Genomic DNA, 17,802 nt, shown 5'->3' on the forward strand with positions numbered 1-17,802 from the left:
GTATCAAATCATGTTACTACTGCCTATTGTCTCAAAAGTAAAACAAGAAAACAAAATTGTTATTCCTCTACAATATAAGTATATGTCAAAATTATTAGTTATTATGTATTGATAATATACGTATACACACGTGAATTATACAACGTTTGTCCATTAAAATCTCTCTTTGTATTTCAAATTATATTTTTTTCTATCAAACAAACAAACAATAAAAAATAAGAAAGAACATTAACAAACACTAGTCCCCAGTGTAAATTTTAATTAATTTTTCATGATAAACTTTTTTCTTGGGATATATTTTCCATTTTTCCATTAGGTTAGTTTTCCTCCAATAAATGGAGACTTGGGGGCTCCACAATTCCACAGAGTCTATAATTCACATCATCTAATAGTAGAGAAAAAGTCTAGACAAATTTTTAAAATGAAAAAACAAAGATGTAGTGTGATGTGACACATTTTCCAAACCATACCTAAGAATTGTAATATAACACGTTATAGTGAAATTAAAGTTGAATCAGAGGATGTTTAAAGGAGGAGATTTAACACCATGCAAAAATGCCAATACCACATGGCAGTGGAATGTTACCAGAAGTATTCATGCCATGGATCCACTACTCATTCAGTAAAGCTAACAACAACGTAATTGGTTCCCAATAATCAAGCCATAAAATCCACTAATCATTTAGTAAGCTAACAACAAACCTTAAATAACATCACCTGCCTGTTATTATACAATGAAGATTCCACTGAATAGCTCAGAAACTTACATTTCTACTTCAGGAAATATTATTGCAGGCATGTTTCTGCGTTCTCTCAACTTCTTGACTAAGGCCGTCTTAAGCGCAAGCTGTCATAAGTACGAGAGACATGTAACAACCTTGGATCATCTTCAGGTATCGCGCGTTCCTAAAAGAAGCAAAAAAAAAAAAAAGGGTTTTAGTTTATGCAATGAACCCAAAATAAGAAGTCGAGACATGAGATCACTATCGAGTCATCCTCGTGGTGCTCAGGTCAATTAAGCATTCGCCTAAGATCTAATGCATAACTCCAAAGGAGTTTCTCACTAATGGCATAGAAAAAAATAACTCAATTGATAACATCTATCAATGTAATATGCTTAGGGGGCAAAAAAAAAAACTGGCCAAAAAAAAAAAGAAAACTCACTTTTAAACCATTGTAATATGCTTCTACTGCAGGAAGCATAGGTACCATTCTCTGCCCTTGCATCAGGTCCCATATATAATTGGCAGTGGTAAATCCACCAGTCTGTATAAGGACGTTGAAGTTCAATTATAAATGAAAAGTTCTCTCAAGATTTAAAAGAAAAATTATTTACTAGCTATTTGCCCACCTTGTCCTGTGAAGCTAGGAGGAGGAGATCACTTCCCATTTTTGGACGCAAGTTAAAGTTCCTGGAGTTCATATTCACCTGCATCACTCAAGTAACCACATGATGGATGAAGCATAACGGAAAAAAAAAAAAAAAAAAATAGTATCAGAACAACGCCAGTAAAAAGGAGTGAATTCTAACAACCATACCAATATTTCACAAGCAACTTGCATTCCCCTTGGAGTATGTCCAATCATCGCACCCTCTGCAAGTGTCTAGAGAAACAAGTAAATTAACTGATTACTAGCATAATCATCTTTAGTGTGGGAAGGTAAAGAAAATCAGGTTTGCTTAGAAGGCTATAGTGCACAAAAGTGAGAAGCTTATCATCACAAATGTGCTCAATGTAAAGAAAATTAACTTTGCTTAAGAGGAAATAGAGTCCAGTTGTCAGAAGTTTTATCAAGTTAAAAACTTAAAACTAGCAACTACAAAGGAAACAGCCAAGCATGGATCCAAAGTGAAAATCAGTTTAGACAATCTTCAATAAGCATGTGCAATCTTGTTACACGATGAGTTGAATATTCAGAAGGATATGAATGGACAGAGGAAACACCATTTTCAAAGTTTTCATTCTGAGTTCACTATCACATCAGGGATATAACATTTGTCACCAACATACCACAAAAAGTTCTATCATAGGAGGCTTGCCCGAGCTCATGTAGTCATCAAATATTTTAAGAGCACGATCAAGGTCTCCACATCGTAGATAGCATCTGCATACAATTAATGGAAAAACCAAACCCTATTAAATAATGAAAATTAATCAATAAAAAAATATACATTTCAAAAAAGTTATAAGGATTGAACATAGCACCATAAAGAAGTCCACATTTAGTTGTTCTACCAGAGATCACTAAATTTAAAACATGCAGAAAGGGAAATTTAAAACATGCAGAAAGGGGGCCCAACACCAGTCAGCCATACAGTTAGCTGTCTTACAAAGATCACCGAGAACATGCAGAATGGAGAGCCCAACACCAGTCAGCCGTCTTACCATAAGCCACATATGATATGCATTTATCATTCATATGTTACTTGTTCCCATAAGGCAGCAATGTGAAAGAAATACAAAAGACAACAAATGCAGAGTACCCCCATTCCCCTCAACACACCCCAGGAAAAAAGGGAAAGATGAACACACAAACAAAGGTTAAGGCGAAAAAAAAATGCCAGATGCCAGCACTGTCATAGTAAGCCAATCATATACGAACAGTCTGAGTCAGTCTCCTATCCAGGGAAAATCCTTCTATTCCTATCTACTCATATAAGCCAGCAACATTGGAATCCTTTGCATATCTCACTTTTTGCCTTGTCTACGCATAGTAGTCTCAGTGTAATGTATTCTGAAGCTAGACTACTTCTGATCACCCAATTTATGCCGATAAGGTTCTAAGATAAATATAGATCGTTCTTTGTAGTCTTTTCTAATATGTTTCCAAATCTGAAATCCGATAATTTCATCCCCCCCCCAAATTGAATAGGATAAATATATACCATTCTTCGTAGTCTTTTCTAATATGTTTCCAAATCCCAAAGCCATGAGCCTCACTTCTATGGAAGCTGATCAAATCTCGTCTGCAAAACATATTTGGCAGCAATTAGCTTGCTCCAAAAGTTATAACTTTCAGTGCAGAATCCACATCCATTTTCAAAGCAAGCCTTGTTGAACATTGTCAGAGAAGTGATCCCTAGCCACCAATATTCTTAGGAAACATAGCTACATCCCATTGCACTAGATGATTTTTCCTTCTTTCTCCAGAGTCACCCCATAAGAGCTGTTTTCACCAACTGCAATTTGGGCAGCAATAGAACAGAGAATTTGGAGCAAAGACCTATAGCACACAGCTAAGCTTGATACTGATAGTGTACTTTTATGAGAGTTACTCTTTCTGCTTTCAATAGGAATCTCCTTTTCCAATAAGCTACTTTCCGGTCAAATCCTCTTTTCCAAGGTTAAATAAAATTAAACAGAAAGAAATAAAGAAATTTACTGAAACATGCACTAGAAGATTAAGTCGTGGCAAACGATGTCCATATTAATGGAAAATTATGTGAAATAATTAGTAACTGTGTTCCTTAACATTCATTATGTCTTTGTGCATCTTTTCGAGCAAAATTCTTAAAATGTTGATTTCCAAGGGTTTTTTATCCAGGTAAAGCTTTTTTGTTTAGTCCCTTCTCTCTTGATCTCTCACAACTTCGAGTCCTGGTACTGAACTAGATCTGCCTTTTCTTCCTCCACATCATTGTCAATGTCTAAAGTTACCACAAGATTATGATAAGGTCCTATTCCAAACTTTTGCTTTTGTAGGACAAGCCTCTGTAAGAGGCTTTCCATCAAAGTGAAATAGTTGAACAGCTCTACATATAATCTCCTCACCAATGTCTGGTTTTGCCTTCGTCCTCGCATTTGCCTTGTGGTGAAGCTTTACAACAGTCAATGAAACCATTAATTTCCTCATGTGAACTTGCTTGTGTCACCTACACTGGAACCCCAACTACAAACAAACTCACTTAATCATATCTCATGTCTTTCCTATCACACTTTAAAGTTTAATCTCTACCAATGAGTTGTTTCCATTAAATTGGCCATTGACAATCTACTACACATAAATACATAGATAGAAATATAATATCCATAATGCATAAAAAAAGTGCATAGTGTGAGTGACTACGTTAAAGACAGTTAGCCAATAATTGTATACCTCATAGTTTGCATAAGAATGAAGACATCAGGAGATTTTCCATCCTTCTGAAGCATATCGAGAAGAGTTTTCACAGCCTATCGTTATCAAAATGTATACAATTAATAACTGAGATAAAAATCAAAAGGGTAGAAATTCGTTTATGCAGCATATTAAACGTCATCAAAAAGGAAGAATCGTCAGTCAAGAATATCAGCATTTGTGGACTAGAAATAAGATATATTAGAAAGTCTTTGCAGAAATTCAAACTAAACATAAACTAGAGAAGACATTAACAGATCAAATAACACAAAGCAACTACTACATGTCTAGTTTGCAAATTAACCCTCTCAACCTCATTCCAAGATGACCATGAGTACCTCAGTGGAAAGCATTTGACTTTCTTTCTTTTTTTTTGAAAAGAAAATTTTTTTATTAATGGCACCAGGGGGGTGCAACCCAAGAGCGAACTTGATTACAGAATTTTGATATAATCGAAAAATATTAAAAAATATTAGAACAAGTCCCAATCGACCAGAGCTTAAGCTCTGAAAGCCAATAATCCAAAAAGATCCCCATCGAACACTCCTTCTCGAGGAAAATTCTAGAGTTTCGCTCCTTCCAGATTAACCAACAGGTGCCCTGAAAAACCATAAGCAGATACTTGGCTTTGGATTTACATGAGGTGAGGGACTGCCAAGCTTCCATTTCCGAGCTCAAATTACTACAGGGGACCCAATTGACTCCCATAAGACTCCATACCATGCTCCAAACTTTAGAAACTCAGGGACAATGCAATTGTTTCTTCATCATGCTTACAAAGGACGCATCTGTTAGGCAAAAAGAAGCCTCTTTTTTGTAAGTTGTCAATGGTGAGAATTCTACCCCATAAAGCCTCCCAAAAGAAGAAAGAGACCTTAGGGGAACACCGACTGCGCCAAATACAACTCCAGTGCAAACTAGGAGGCTCCACAATCTGATTAGAAGAAGCAAGATGAGTGTAGTAGGATTTAACCGAGAAACCTAAATCGGGCGAGAGAGACCAACACATATGCTTAAGATATCAACAGCCCTGTCAACAAATATGCTTAAGATATCCAAACCCAGAATGAAGAGAAAGGGAGACAAAGGGTCACCTTGCCTAACACCCTTGAAGGAAGAAAAGAAATTCGAAGCACACCCATTGACAAGGACGGCAAAAGAGGAGGTAGAGATGCATTCCTTGATCCAGGAAATCCACTTAGGACCAAAACCTTTTTTCTCCAAAACTTAGAGGAGAAAACCCCAATTTAAATCATCAAAAGCTTTCTCCATATCCAGTCTACAAAGAACCATTTGCTTCTTCAACTTGACATGAAAATCTACTCGTTTGCAATCAAAGCATTTGACATTCGAAGGCCTAATAAGATACTTCTCAAACCATGGGCAGACTTAATGGTTTTAACTTGATTCTGCAATCATAATAACATGTAACTCATATTTGTAAAGACAAACACCAAGAGATCCTGAAATCCTAATGGTAGTAGACTGTTGGTATTAAAGGGCTCTTGATGAAGGCTGCATAAGTTATCAAACAATTTCACTCACTACAAAAACATAATTCCATTTAAAATTCAAATAGATCATCATAAACACTTCAGCGATTGAGGAACAGGCACCGCAAATCAGCACACAGCTCAGTAAACACATTCCCTAGAACACATGCAGTTTGGCACTCCAGCCCAAATGCAAACACATTCACACTTCACACTTCACACACAAACATAGGGGGAGACCGATGGACAGAACAGCAAACATTTGTTCTATCAATTGTGGTAGTTTAAAAATAACTAGAGTTGTCAGACATTACCTCCACATTCCTGAGTTCGGCACAAGCATGAAATGCAGCATGATAAACAGTCAATTCCCTAATCAAAAATCCATTACGCCGATGAGCATACTCAGCAGTTGGTGTATTGTATAATTCTTCTTCATAAACACCCATCATCACATTTTCAGCACTGTCACTAGAAGCTTCAACTGATGACCATCCCTTTGACCGCTCAACAAACTCAAGAATCTTTCAACAGAAGTAAGACATCAGAAAAACTTTAGCTTTTGATGAAATGAAGAAACACAAACATCTAAAGCAGAGAGAGTTCTTTCAACTTGTTAAGGTTAGTTACTTTGCCATTCAACCCAATACGTTAACTTGTTGGGTTGGGGCATTTCCCATCATTTATATATATTTTCTAACACTTCCCCTCACTTGTGGGCTGGACAATCCGACAGCCCAACACGTGCACAACAAACAAGGCATACACTTGAGGCAACAACAAACACACACAAAAGCCCACACTTGGGGCAACAACAAATGGAGGTTTCAATTGCGGAAGTTAAGGTTCGAACCCAATACATCCCGCTCCGATATCATGTTAAAATTAGTTACTTTGTCATTCAACCCAATAAGTTAACTTGTTGGGTTGGAGCATTTCACACCATTTATGTATATTCTAACACTACTTACTTTAGAAGCTGTATCATCCGTTGTGTGTGTCTTGTTAACATGAGCAGTTATAAGCCCAGCATAGCAGAACTTGTTCAAACCAGCTCCAGCTGCAGTCATATCACGTACAATTGCATACCTGTAACATTTAAATGTAGGTTACAATTAATTACTTCTAGCACCAGATATAACTGAGCAGATCTACAAGAAAACTTGTGGCAGCACACAACTTGGAAGGGTATAGTTCAGAATGAGTCAATTGTTCATTATGCAAGAAATCTTCAACCTAGGTCCACCAGATAATTGAAAAGGCATGTTTGACAACATCAATTGTCTAGTTATTATAACCTAGGACGGGTATTCAACATAATAAAAGAAAACATGTAAAATTCACAACAATTGATAATAAATATGTCACCACGTGTTCATGTACTACAAACAACCCAAAAAATTATTGCATCAATACAACAATCAGTCACTAAGCTAAGGCATTGAACTGAGAAGAGGATCTTCTTTCCCAGAGAAGTAGCATACACTCGATCTAATCGACCAGCGGCTGCACAAGCATTAAGTAGACAGACATAAGTTTGCCCATTTGGTGTCACTTCACACATCTTCATTTCTTCCAAGATCTTCAATCAAAAAAGAAAATACTAGATTTAGGTACAAAACATTTAATATTATAGAGCAAGAATGACTCAAAAGATTTCAAAACAATACACATTAAATGTAAGTTGCTAACAAAAAAAAACAGCTCAAACATACCCGAATTGCCTGGTCAGAATTCTTGCATTTGCCACAAGTTGAGATCAAAAGGTTGTACATGAAAACCTATTCAGTAAATAAATAAATATTCATCATCATAACAAGGAGCAAAAAGAATACTGGAAACATAAAATTTTTTTTAAAAAAAAAAAAAGAAGCTATCAGCAACAGAGTGTGCTTATGAAAATTTAGTAAATAGCTCAAAGTCAATAATAACTCTCTCAATAAACTTTATTCAGCTTAAATAGATAAAAGTTTCACTATGGAGGTTTAATAGAGATTAGGATAACTCTCTACACTTACCCACAGGGAGGGAGCGCAGGTCTTAAGTATCTCCTAATAGAGACAAATCAATGCAGGTATCAATACACAAAAGGCAAGCTCAGGGGAAAAAGGAGTGGTCTTCACAAAATTGCAATCCACTATCAATTCTCCACATTGGCCACAAAATAATAAAGAACTTAGATAGTTCATTCATTTGCAATTCACTAAACCTATGATTAGTCATAAAACCCCGGAAATCAGAATCATAATAAACCACCAATGTCAATGCTTTCCACTTTTCTTTCTCAATGCCATCAAATTAAAGATGAAAAAAAAAAAAAGAGAAGAAGAGAGCATGCTCATATAACGCATGACAGGCAATGCCATTTCATTTTCCTTCTTACGTCTCCAGAAACCAAACGTGTCCAGGAATCATAAAAGAAATTCAAAAAATAAACAATTGGGCTCATATTCGGGACAATATAATCAAGCTAGACAAAGAAAGCAACAACCTTTCAAGTGGAAAAATTTTATTACAAAAAAAAAATTTCATACATCAGGGACCAAACCCATCGCCTTCATTTCATCTCGGAAGAAAAAAGCATCCTGCAAGCGAGCACCTTTCATGGTACCCACGATCAGAGAATGGAAAATGTCTCGCGTTGGCTGCACCCCATCCAACACCATATCATCGTAGGCATCCCTCAATAGAAAATTCCTATAACCACACACACACACACACACGAACGAAACCAAATAAAAACACAATTTACATAAACACATAAATATCTGCGCATAATACAGTGCAAGGATTTGAGGACCTGCGTAGATTGGTTAGAGAACCAATGGCAGCATAGTAACCATTGACATCGCTGGCGTAGTTGCGCTTGGCGTACTCTTCCGTGGCGGCAGCAGCAGCGAAGTATCGGCGGCCAATCGCTCGCAGGAGGTAACGATTTTGAGGTCCTGAAGAAAATGAGGCAACAATATTGGATTTTTTGAGGTTTGAATCGGAGAGGAGGAAATGAAGGGGAGTACCATGAATGAATTGAAGGAGCTTCATTGTTGAAGTTGAAGGAGTCACCGGTACGGCCTTCTCAAAGCATCTGCATCGGAGGGAGTCCGAGTTTCTGCAAAAAACACAACCCAAAACCCTTCTCTAGTTCTCCGCAACAGCCGCTCGTGGGGCTTTAGTGACTGACGTCAGAACGCACCGTTGCACTTGTGTTTCCCCCTCTTGTTGGGCTGGACTAGCATTAAGGCCCATGTTCAATTATGACTACGGATGATGGGCTTTGTTAAAATTCACCATAAGATTGGATTTCACATATATTTTGTAACTCCCAACTCCCATCCACTCACATTACACTTCGTTACTTCACATGATTTGTTAGTCCTCTATGTTTTTTTGGTACTTCTATGATACTTGATAAGACATAGTAACTTAACTTCCTTGACATTTTTGGGTAAAATAGTTATTGGTAATTGTCATCAAAATGCTTCGAATCAGGATTCTTTTGGAACATTGTTGGGAAAATGTATTAAAAATATATCATGTATAATGACGATATTGAAATTTATGGTAAACATTTTCTTATTGTATTTGTGTTTTAAAGTTTTATTTAATATTTCATTTATATATGAATGTTACGTTTAGAGATGTTATATATAATAATCTTGGATATTCAAATACGCTTTACGTGTGAATATAAACAGACACAAGATTCATTATTACATCCGAAATAAATAGTCACAACTAGATTAACAAAACTAGTCGCTTTGTTGATATAGGTTGTAGTGCACGAACATCTCCAAATAGGGGGTGGTTTGTCTTGACTACTCGATAGGATTCTCGGATTGATGCACTAGTGTATGTAAGGCAACATACATTGGCGGACTTATATAGAAACGAACAACCAGAAAAGTACTATCGATGAGTTGTTCATCATATAACTGTGAAAGTACGATATCGCTTACGCTTGAGTAGATCAATACTTTTGCATTTATAGAGTGTTCGTTTTGATTCATCAATAAGTGAGACACGCACCATTGTCGATATACTCAATGGATTGAACGTATGCCACTAAGGTTTGGGAGCACAACTACAATAGTCATTCATGTATTTTCGGGTTACGAAAATGTAAGATGTAAGCACCCACTTGAGAGTTTCAAATTAATCTATCCGAAACTATGCATAGTGGTCCTTATGGATTGAGCGCTATTATTTAGTTTGATCAACTGGTCAATCTAATACGTTTTGTGGACAGATACAAAGGAACCGAGAGCTTAGAAGAAATATGGATTTTTGGAGTGTTTGATAGTACACAAACTCTCACTCCAACTTACCGGGTATTGCATGGAGGATATATTTGTACACATCTCATAGGTTAGGGACAAGTTCTTAATAAAAAAAACCTCAATGTAAGAATCGTACATCTCTAGGAGTTCATCCATAATTCAGGTAGTGTCAAACGAACATTGGATTAAAATATTATTCCTAGTCATAGGGATTGACAGTAAAGGATAATATTTCGAGAGCCTCAATTTGTATGTCTTGTAAAGTTCCCTTGATAGCTCCACTTTAGTCTCTCTTCCTATTATAGGAAGATCGATAGAAATCTTGAATTCACTTTGGTTCTGCTTAGAAAGTCAAGGAAGATATTGTATTACAATATATTTAATTTTATAGATATTGGTTTATCGATGAAAGCCCAAGAATAAAATTAATTTTATATAGATATACAAATTTCTTGAAGTTAGTATTTATAATTAAAATTAGGATGCATGAATTTAATTTAGATTGTAAATTAATTTTTATGAAATTAATTTCAGATGCGCAGTTTGGAGTCAGCATGAGTGCACACAGTCCCGAGAGGGTGCATGCGACCCAAAAGGAACTGGGCTGCCCAACACTTGTGCTGGCAGCCTAGGCAAGAAAGGCCGAGCGCTGGACCATGCGATCCGGCATGGCAGCTGGATGCACAGTTCAGCTTGCACACGAGTTCTAATTGAGGCTTGATTCCTAAAAGCCCTAGTCCTTATTTTAGTATAGATACATCATATTCACTTCTCTTTCACACACAATTTTCAAAGCTGAAAATATTGAAAATCAAAAGAATATTTTGAGAGAAAAGGAGAGCTTGTGACGTATGACTAGTAGGCTCACCCCCTAAGAGATTTTTGTTTGCTTTTGCAGAGACTCTAAGGGGAATATCAAGGAAACGAGATAGACATTCCAAGTTGGTAGACGTCGTGGGGTGGTTGGTGCATTCAAGAAATGAAGAAAGCGTAGGACCTCGTAATTGAAGATGTTGGTTACTTTCTAAACCCATGATGCTATGCTTATGTGATTGAATGAGCTAGTTTTATTTTTGTGTAGATATAAGCCTAGAAGCATGTTAGGATTATTTATCAAACATTAAAACATGATTTTGTATGTTTGTTTAACATGTTAAAATATTATTTGTAACCAAATAAATTTTTAAATACATGCTAGACACAATAGGTGTTTGCCAAATAACATATAGGTTATCATTCGTTAAATTTTTTATTTGTAACTATGCTAAGCCGATCCTAAAACGTTTCTACCAATTTTTAAAATTGATTTCCACAACCAACATTTGGAACATGAATCTTGCAAGTAACTTTGCCACAACTCAAACAGGGCATAAATTTTATTTATTTGTTTGTTTTTACGAGGAAATTCATCTAAGACATGACTACACATTAGATCATGCCCTACATGGTAAACTTTGGGTACGTGAGTATCCCTTCTCACATGTACTAGACAATTACATGACCTTTAGGCCATGGAGTAACTCCAAAGAAACTTGTTGGACGCTGAAGTTAACCTAAAACCTCTTTACCTTTGACAAAAAATTAATCCTTACAACTTACCACCCAATCAACCACTTAATGTTAGACCATATAATCAACGTACTGACATTGAAGATAAACCCATAAGAGAAAGCAATCTATAAATTAATTATTCAGAAAAGGGAATAGGAATCTTGATCTATCTTGCTCAAGATAGAACCACCTCAGGCTTGGAATCTTGATCCTAATCCACCTCAGGCTTGGAATCTTGAACCTCACTATGTTGACTATGGTCCCTCTAATTTGTGCAACAACAAGAAACATCTGATTCTAAAGCCAATATATACATAACTTCAAGCCCAACAACCACGAACCATTTCTATTAGCATTTTCTTAACATTTCTTCTAAAACACTCCAAGAAAGAAAAAAAAAATCAGCTGAATTCAGCATCTCCAACATGTTTGGGCACCACAGGGGAAAAAAAATCATAAATGAGATGGTGATAGGGCTTTTAGTAAAGTTTTATTCTAATCTGTATTTCACTTCGACAGATCGGACATGTCTCGAGGTCTTCTGCACATTCACAACACGTCTGGCACAAAAAAAAAAAAACAAAGAAGAAAAATTAATAAAATAACTGAGCAATGCATCTCTCTTTTCTTGAGTGTATGTGTATGTAAGATAGGGAGGGGGAGAAAGAGAGGGTAAACGTACCTGATGCCCACAACCAAAGGCCATATCCTTGGAGTTCGTAAGGCAAATAGGGCAAACCTGTCCAACACCAGAAAACATATGAGTCTTGAGTATTGGATTCTCAATAGTAGTCTTACTATACACATCTAATCAGACAAACGATGAGTCGATGACAGTAATAAGATTCCATGCTAAAGGAAAACCTGGCCACCAAGACACGAGGAAGGAAGAAAGTGATTAAAGATCACTTCTGGTAAATGTCATTTGAAACAAGTTTTGTGCAATAGCAACGGAAATGCAGGGAAGCAGTAACCACTCCAATAGGCAGGGTCAAGCATTTAATCCATAGCAGAATAGTATAAGAAGTGGTGGTTCTTCAATAGACACACGACACACATTTCATTATCTTCAAAGCATGGCTAGGCTGGCGGTCACTTAAGTTGATTCATTTCGGTACCACCAAGAAACCATTTTCATTAGAAACAGTAACTACGAATGATAACTTCCATCACAAACCGCTTCAGCATGATTTGGTAACGATATAAAAGTCAAAGATAAAGACCTAACACCTCAAAAAAATTAGTCCCTGCATAAAGTGTGAATAGAAGAGTAAACCCTAACTGATAGTTTAGCCCCTACGTAAAGTGTGAATCAAAGAGTAAACCCTAACTGATAGTATGCTCCCACATGGTCATATCACAAACAGTAAGTAAATTCTATCTATAAGAGATTTTTCTTCACCTTGCAAAAGAAAAGTGCTCGACCCAAATAGAAAACCGTACCTCAAAAGCACAAGTAATAACTTGAAAATTCTCTTTTCTATTCAAAGAGTTGAAACTTGAAAAATAGGAAGAAAGTGAAGCTTCTACGCTGATCAATTTGACATATTTATTCTCAAAAGATGATAATACCTGGCTATCATAAGTTGAAGCCATAGCAGGTGGAGCTGAGCTCGCAGGCTGCCTGTCTCCTTTATACGGTGGCACACTAGACTTAACAAAACTAGTAGAATGAGAAGGTTTCAAGCTGCTGAAAGATGCTGCGCCATATACAGGTGGAGGGAGGGAAACCCTCTCAGGAACATCTCCTTTCCGCCTACTGCTCAGGCATTAACAGGAAAATGAAATCAGGATCTGACAATCTTTTATAAATATCTAGAAAGGGAAGGATTCATTACCCCAGGATATTGTGCTCTATTGTTGCCTTGTATTGTGAAGGAATTTCCATCAAAGCAGCAAGGGCAAACTCAGTCTCCTTCCGCAATTGGCTCATATTCTTAGACATAATCTCCGTAAAATTCACAAACTATACAGGAGACAAGAAAAAAAAATTAAGAAAAAATACCTTGCCAGTGGAAGCATTGCCAGCAACATTATACAAAATTGTTATACAGTAACAAATAAAAATATAAAGTATATCAATGCCCTGACAAATAAAACTTACTTGGAAATTATCAAAGTCTCGGGCAGGGATATTATCATCAAATTCCTTCATCATGTCCCAGGGCCCATCTCCAACCCCAACTAATATAATTGAGAGAGGAAGCTTGCTATAACACAACAATCGCATAAGAACGTACGAAAGATAAACTGGATAAACAACAACTGCAGGAGATGATAAGGTATGCCATATTCACCTTGCTCGTACAATGGCATCAACAGTCTTTTTCTCTTGTGGACTCAGCTGGCCACGCTCGGTATCTACACTCCTGGTCACCTGAGACAAATTCAATTGGTAAAGATTAAACATAGCAAAAGTATACATGTAGTCGATTGATAGCAAACCAATTGGTAACATATTGCCAAAATTCAGTATTGATAATAAGATTGAATTAGTTTGTGTTTTCATATGTTGAATAGACATTTCTTACTTCGGAAAAGGTCATCACAAAGTGTAAACAAGCATGTCAACCTTCTTAACTGTAACTACCTAAGATACTTGCAAGATTAATTAAGATTTTCCCCGATGATGAAGACAAATTACCTGTCCATCTGCAATAATCAATAGTACATGGTACTGACCACCACTCTGTTCAACGATAGTCATGGCCATTTCAATGACAGGAGCAAAGGATGTTGGCCCTGAGAGAATGAAATAAGCATAAGCTACAAATAAAATTGCCTAGACGGACAAGACAAAAGTGAGAAAATTCAAACCTGCAAGTCGTAGATTAGGCACTATTTCCTGGTAACGACTCAAGACTTCCTCAAATCCGTGACAAAATCTATCATCTGGATAGAAACTGAAGACATCTTGATCATGTGTTGATGCTGGCAATACATTCAAGTAATGATTAGTCCCAGAGTGCTCAACAAATTAAATGAGACAGAAAATTAAGGCTTCAAACATACCATCTCCAAACCCATAACAGGGGATCAAGTTATCCTCATCAAAAGCAGCCAAGGTTTTCCCAATGATCGATATTGCTTCCTGATAGGGATTTAAAAAATCTCCAATGTGATGCAAGCTTCGCTTATTGAAAGACTTTGCACCTGTCCACTCATTGCTCTTTGTGAAATCAATTCCAACAATTAGATTTGAAGACTCTAGGCCAGCGCATGCAAGAGCCTCAGTTACCTGCAATAAGAAAATGGCCGTTTGAATCACAAAATTTCTGCAATGGGTGGATTAGCAGCTTAAACCAATAACACAATTTAAAGAATTGCAGACAACAATAAATATATTAACCATCAAGAAAATAAATTGTTCAGGGATCCATAAAAACATTTGCAAAATAATTACGAGACCATCAACACAGGAAATGGCCACAAGACACTATTTCAGCAACCAAATCGCCCAGAAAAAAAAAATTTCTATGCAATCAAAGCCATCAAAATTAAGCTCACCTCTTCTAAGGAGTTGTAACTATCTGCAATCTTTGAATACTTCCTCTCGAGCCTCCTTTTATTGGCACCATAGTCTTGAGGTGGGGGATATTGCTGGGGCGCATAGTCTTGAGATGACGGATAATACTGCTGCGATGGATAAGGTTGCTGCGATGCATAGTCTTGAGATGACGGGTAAAACTGCTGCGATGCATATGGTGCTTGTGAATAATCCCGCGAAGATGAGCTTGAACGAATTGATGAAGTCTGCCTCCAACTCTTTTCCTTTGAACTTCCGCCACCCATCAACCCAAAATCCAACTATAAATAACAAAGCTTCAATCCTCAAAAGAAAATCCTCTTCTCTGCTTCACAGCCAAAAACAGCAAAAATAAAAATCAGATGCTCTCTTTTCTTGATTCCTGGGCTAAATCACACAAAATGAAACCAAAAACCTCCAGATGCAAAGCCCCTAAATAACCCTCAAAAATATATATACAACTAATCAAAAGAAAAGGGGGAAAGTTTGAAACAACCACGAAACTTCAAATGACTCTTTCCATATACGACTAGTACCAGTAACCGACTCAAAAAACGTAAGACTTTGCGGGTTAAGTTTTTCTTCCAGACTACTCGACACCAAATACAATTTTTAACAGCTATCAAAGACTCCAAATTTGACAGATATTGAGGACCAAATGTAGAAAAATGGCAGAAAACCAATGCCAGAATTACTTCCAACTGGAAGCTACAACCAACAAAAATCAACACGTAACCTTAACTGAGTCTTTCAATAAATAAATTTAAATAATAACAAAATAAAATTCAACACGCATTATTCGAGATCTGAAAGCCATTTTCGAACAAAACAGAGACTCTGGATTTAGATTGGATAGAGAGAAGAAATGGTACCTTGTAGCATCGCCGTCAAGTTGCAGACGTTCACAGTTTGGAGCAAGATAGATAGACAGATAGATGCTTTAATGGCGGATCTGAAACTTCAAGATTATTTCTTTTATTTTCTAATAAAAAAAAAAAGTCGAGAAACTTTTCGACAAAGTAATGGAATAAATCAATCAATTGCTTTACGTTATTTTTTCATGGAAGTTTCCGGTTGTTAGGCAATCATAATTCATAAGATGTGTTCATAGTGGGAGCCTTCGGTGATTGCTTTTGGTATCAGCAACAACAAACTGTTACTGCCAATGAATTGGAAATGGTTGAGATTGGATAATGACACAAGGATATACACTGTTAGTTTTTTTTTTTGGTCTGTCACAGTAACACGACAGAGAATTCACTTGCCCATGATTTTCGTTGACTTTTTTTTAAGTGGGCTTCTATTGTTGACTTTTTTTATCAATTTCTAAATCTTTGTGGGGTCAAAATTGCTCCGACTGTAGAACAAGCTTTCCTCCTCTTTTCGCAGAAATTGACGACGTGGAATATGAATATGAATGCTCGAAGAAAAGTCAAAAGGAGAAACAAGACATTAAGGTCTACGTAAAAAAATACAATCATTGTTCTAATAAAGAGATTCCATGTCCTGATTATTGCGATGGGCCACTTGGGAAAACATGTGTACTTCCACTATTCGTTAATCAATGGTTTTGTGGAATTGTTAAATAACGACCGAGCAACACAATTTTACTAGTAAACCCATGAGGGAGAAAACCTCGGGTTTATAAAACGATTAACCTTAAAAAAATCTATTATATGTGAAAAATGTTACAACATGTAGAGCCTAACACTATCCACCTTAATCAAGTGTATGTTTCCTTTAACAAGAATTCACCTTAGTTGTTGATCAAAATCCATTAAAGATTTTTTACTTTATGATCTTGCGGGGAATCCACCTAAATCTAACCAATCTTGGAGTCCAACAATGATCTTTGGAAGATCGTCTAAAATTCTGGAATCCACCAGACAATGCTTACAAAGTATTTTGGTGTTTTCACTCTCACTCAAACACTTTCTCACTTACTTATACATTTGATCTATCACTCAAGAATTAAGAGAATACAAGATGAAATAATCAAAGTTGTAGCAAGATCTTGAAATTCATTCTCATTGGCTTCAAATCCAGTCTTGAAGAGAGACGTGTGTTCTTTATAGACCAAATGTCAAGGACACCCTCTGTGATTGAGACCATATCTACATGCACCACTCGTTTTGAATTTGGAAGAATTAGATCCCATATGCTTTGATTTCATGTCATCCCAAGTCCCTACGTTCTTTAACCATCATTGACTAATGATAGACGCTAAAACTATGTGTTGTCACCAAAATGTGGCCCAAGGTGTTGATGATTTACAAGTGTGTCAAGGCTTATAGTTTCCTACACTAATGTGAATGAAATGCACCGAACGTAAATATGACTTCTATCTAGACGATTGAACGAACTATCTTGGAACCTCAATAGTTCTAGGTTCCCCAACTCCACTGAAGTGCGCTTCGTTGAGATTGAAATGAAGAAACATAAATAGACACCAAGATCAATTTACACAACAATGGTTGGTATTGAACCTTGACAGGAAATAAATACAAGAAAACTTGGAATGAACGACATAGCTTGAAATTGACAAAGATTTAGAAAATGTAATTGAAATGCTAGAATGCTAGGAAGCTTGGAAGTTGAAATTGTCTTTGGGCTTGAGTAGTTTGTTTGTTTGATTGATTGTGTCCCTCCTCCGTCTGTCTACCATCTTATATATATCTTCTGTCTTACACGAAAATCTCCCCATAAACCATGATTCTATTGCAGTTATCCTTCATATGTGCCATTTTTTGTCAGTTTGAAGTCATTATCACCTCTTCATGTCAGTTTTCCCTTAAATCTCTCACAAGCTGCCACCTGGACCACCTTGTTATAACTG

At 36.6% G+C, this 17,802-nt stretch overlaps 2 protein-coding genes across 3 annotated transcripts; both read right to left on the reverse strand.

The window, feature by feature from the left end:
- Window positions 1-522: 522 nt before the first annotated feature.
- Window positions 523-8,784, reverse strand: LOC120011576 (pentatricopeptide repeat-containing protein At4g35850, mitochondrial). Its single transcript, XM_038862722.1, has 13 exons — window positions 8,630-8,784; window positions 8,413-8,557; window positions 8,147-8,309; window positions 7,328-7,393; window positions 7,097-7,194; window positions 6,584-6,701; window positions 5,927-6,136; window positions 4,099-4,175; window positions 2,013-2,106; window positions 1,540-1,605; window positions 1,352-1,429; window positions 1,165-1,266; window positions 523-906 (listed from the first exon to the last, which is right to left on the reverse strand). Exons 1-13 carry the CDS (start codon window positions 8,652-8,654, stop codon window positions 826-828), a joined length of 1,323 nt encoding a protein of 440 aa, XP_038718650.1. The 5' UTR covers window positions 8,655-8,784; the 3' UTR covers window positions 523-825.
- A 2,653-nt stretch (window positions 8,785-11,437) lies between these two features.
- On the reverse strand, window positions 11,438-16,099 carry LOC120011269 (E3 ubiquitin-protein ligase RGLG2-like). Of its 2 annotated transcripts, XM_038862347.1 has the most exons (11): window positions 15,839-16,099; window positions 14,948-15,294; window positions 14,453-14,678; window positions 14,258-14,371; window positions 14,085-14,182; window positions 13,738-13,817; window positions 13,545-13,650; window positions 13,279-13,406; window positions 13,013-13,199; window positions 12,123-12,179; window positions 11,920-12,000 (listed from the first exon to the last, which is right to left on the reverse strand). In XM_038862347.1, exons 2-11 carry the CDS (start codon window positions 15,230-15,232, stop codon window positions 11,920-11,922), a joined length of 1,362 nt encoding a protein of 453 aa, XP_038718275.1. In that variant the 5' UTR covers window positions 15,233-15,294; window positions 15,839-16,099. The 2 variants fall into 2 exon arrangements, with proteins under 2 accessions (XP_038718274.1, XP_038718275.1); XM_038862346.1 differs by lacking the exon at window positions 15,839-16,099 and having other exon boundaries at window positions 11,438-12,000; window positions 14,948-15,232.
- Window positions 16,100-17,802: the final 1,703 nt, after the last annotated feature.

The sequence above is a fragment of the Tripterygium wilfordii genome, chromosome 12, assembly GCF_013401445.1.
Source record: "Tripterygium wilfordii isolate XIE 37 chromosome 12, ASM1340144v1, whole genome shotgun sequence".
In the NCBI taxonomy this organism is placed as follows: domain Eukaryota; kingdom Viridiplantae; phylum Streptophyta; class Magnoliopsida; order Celastrales; family Celastraceae; genus Tripterygium; species Tripterygium wilfordii.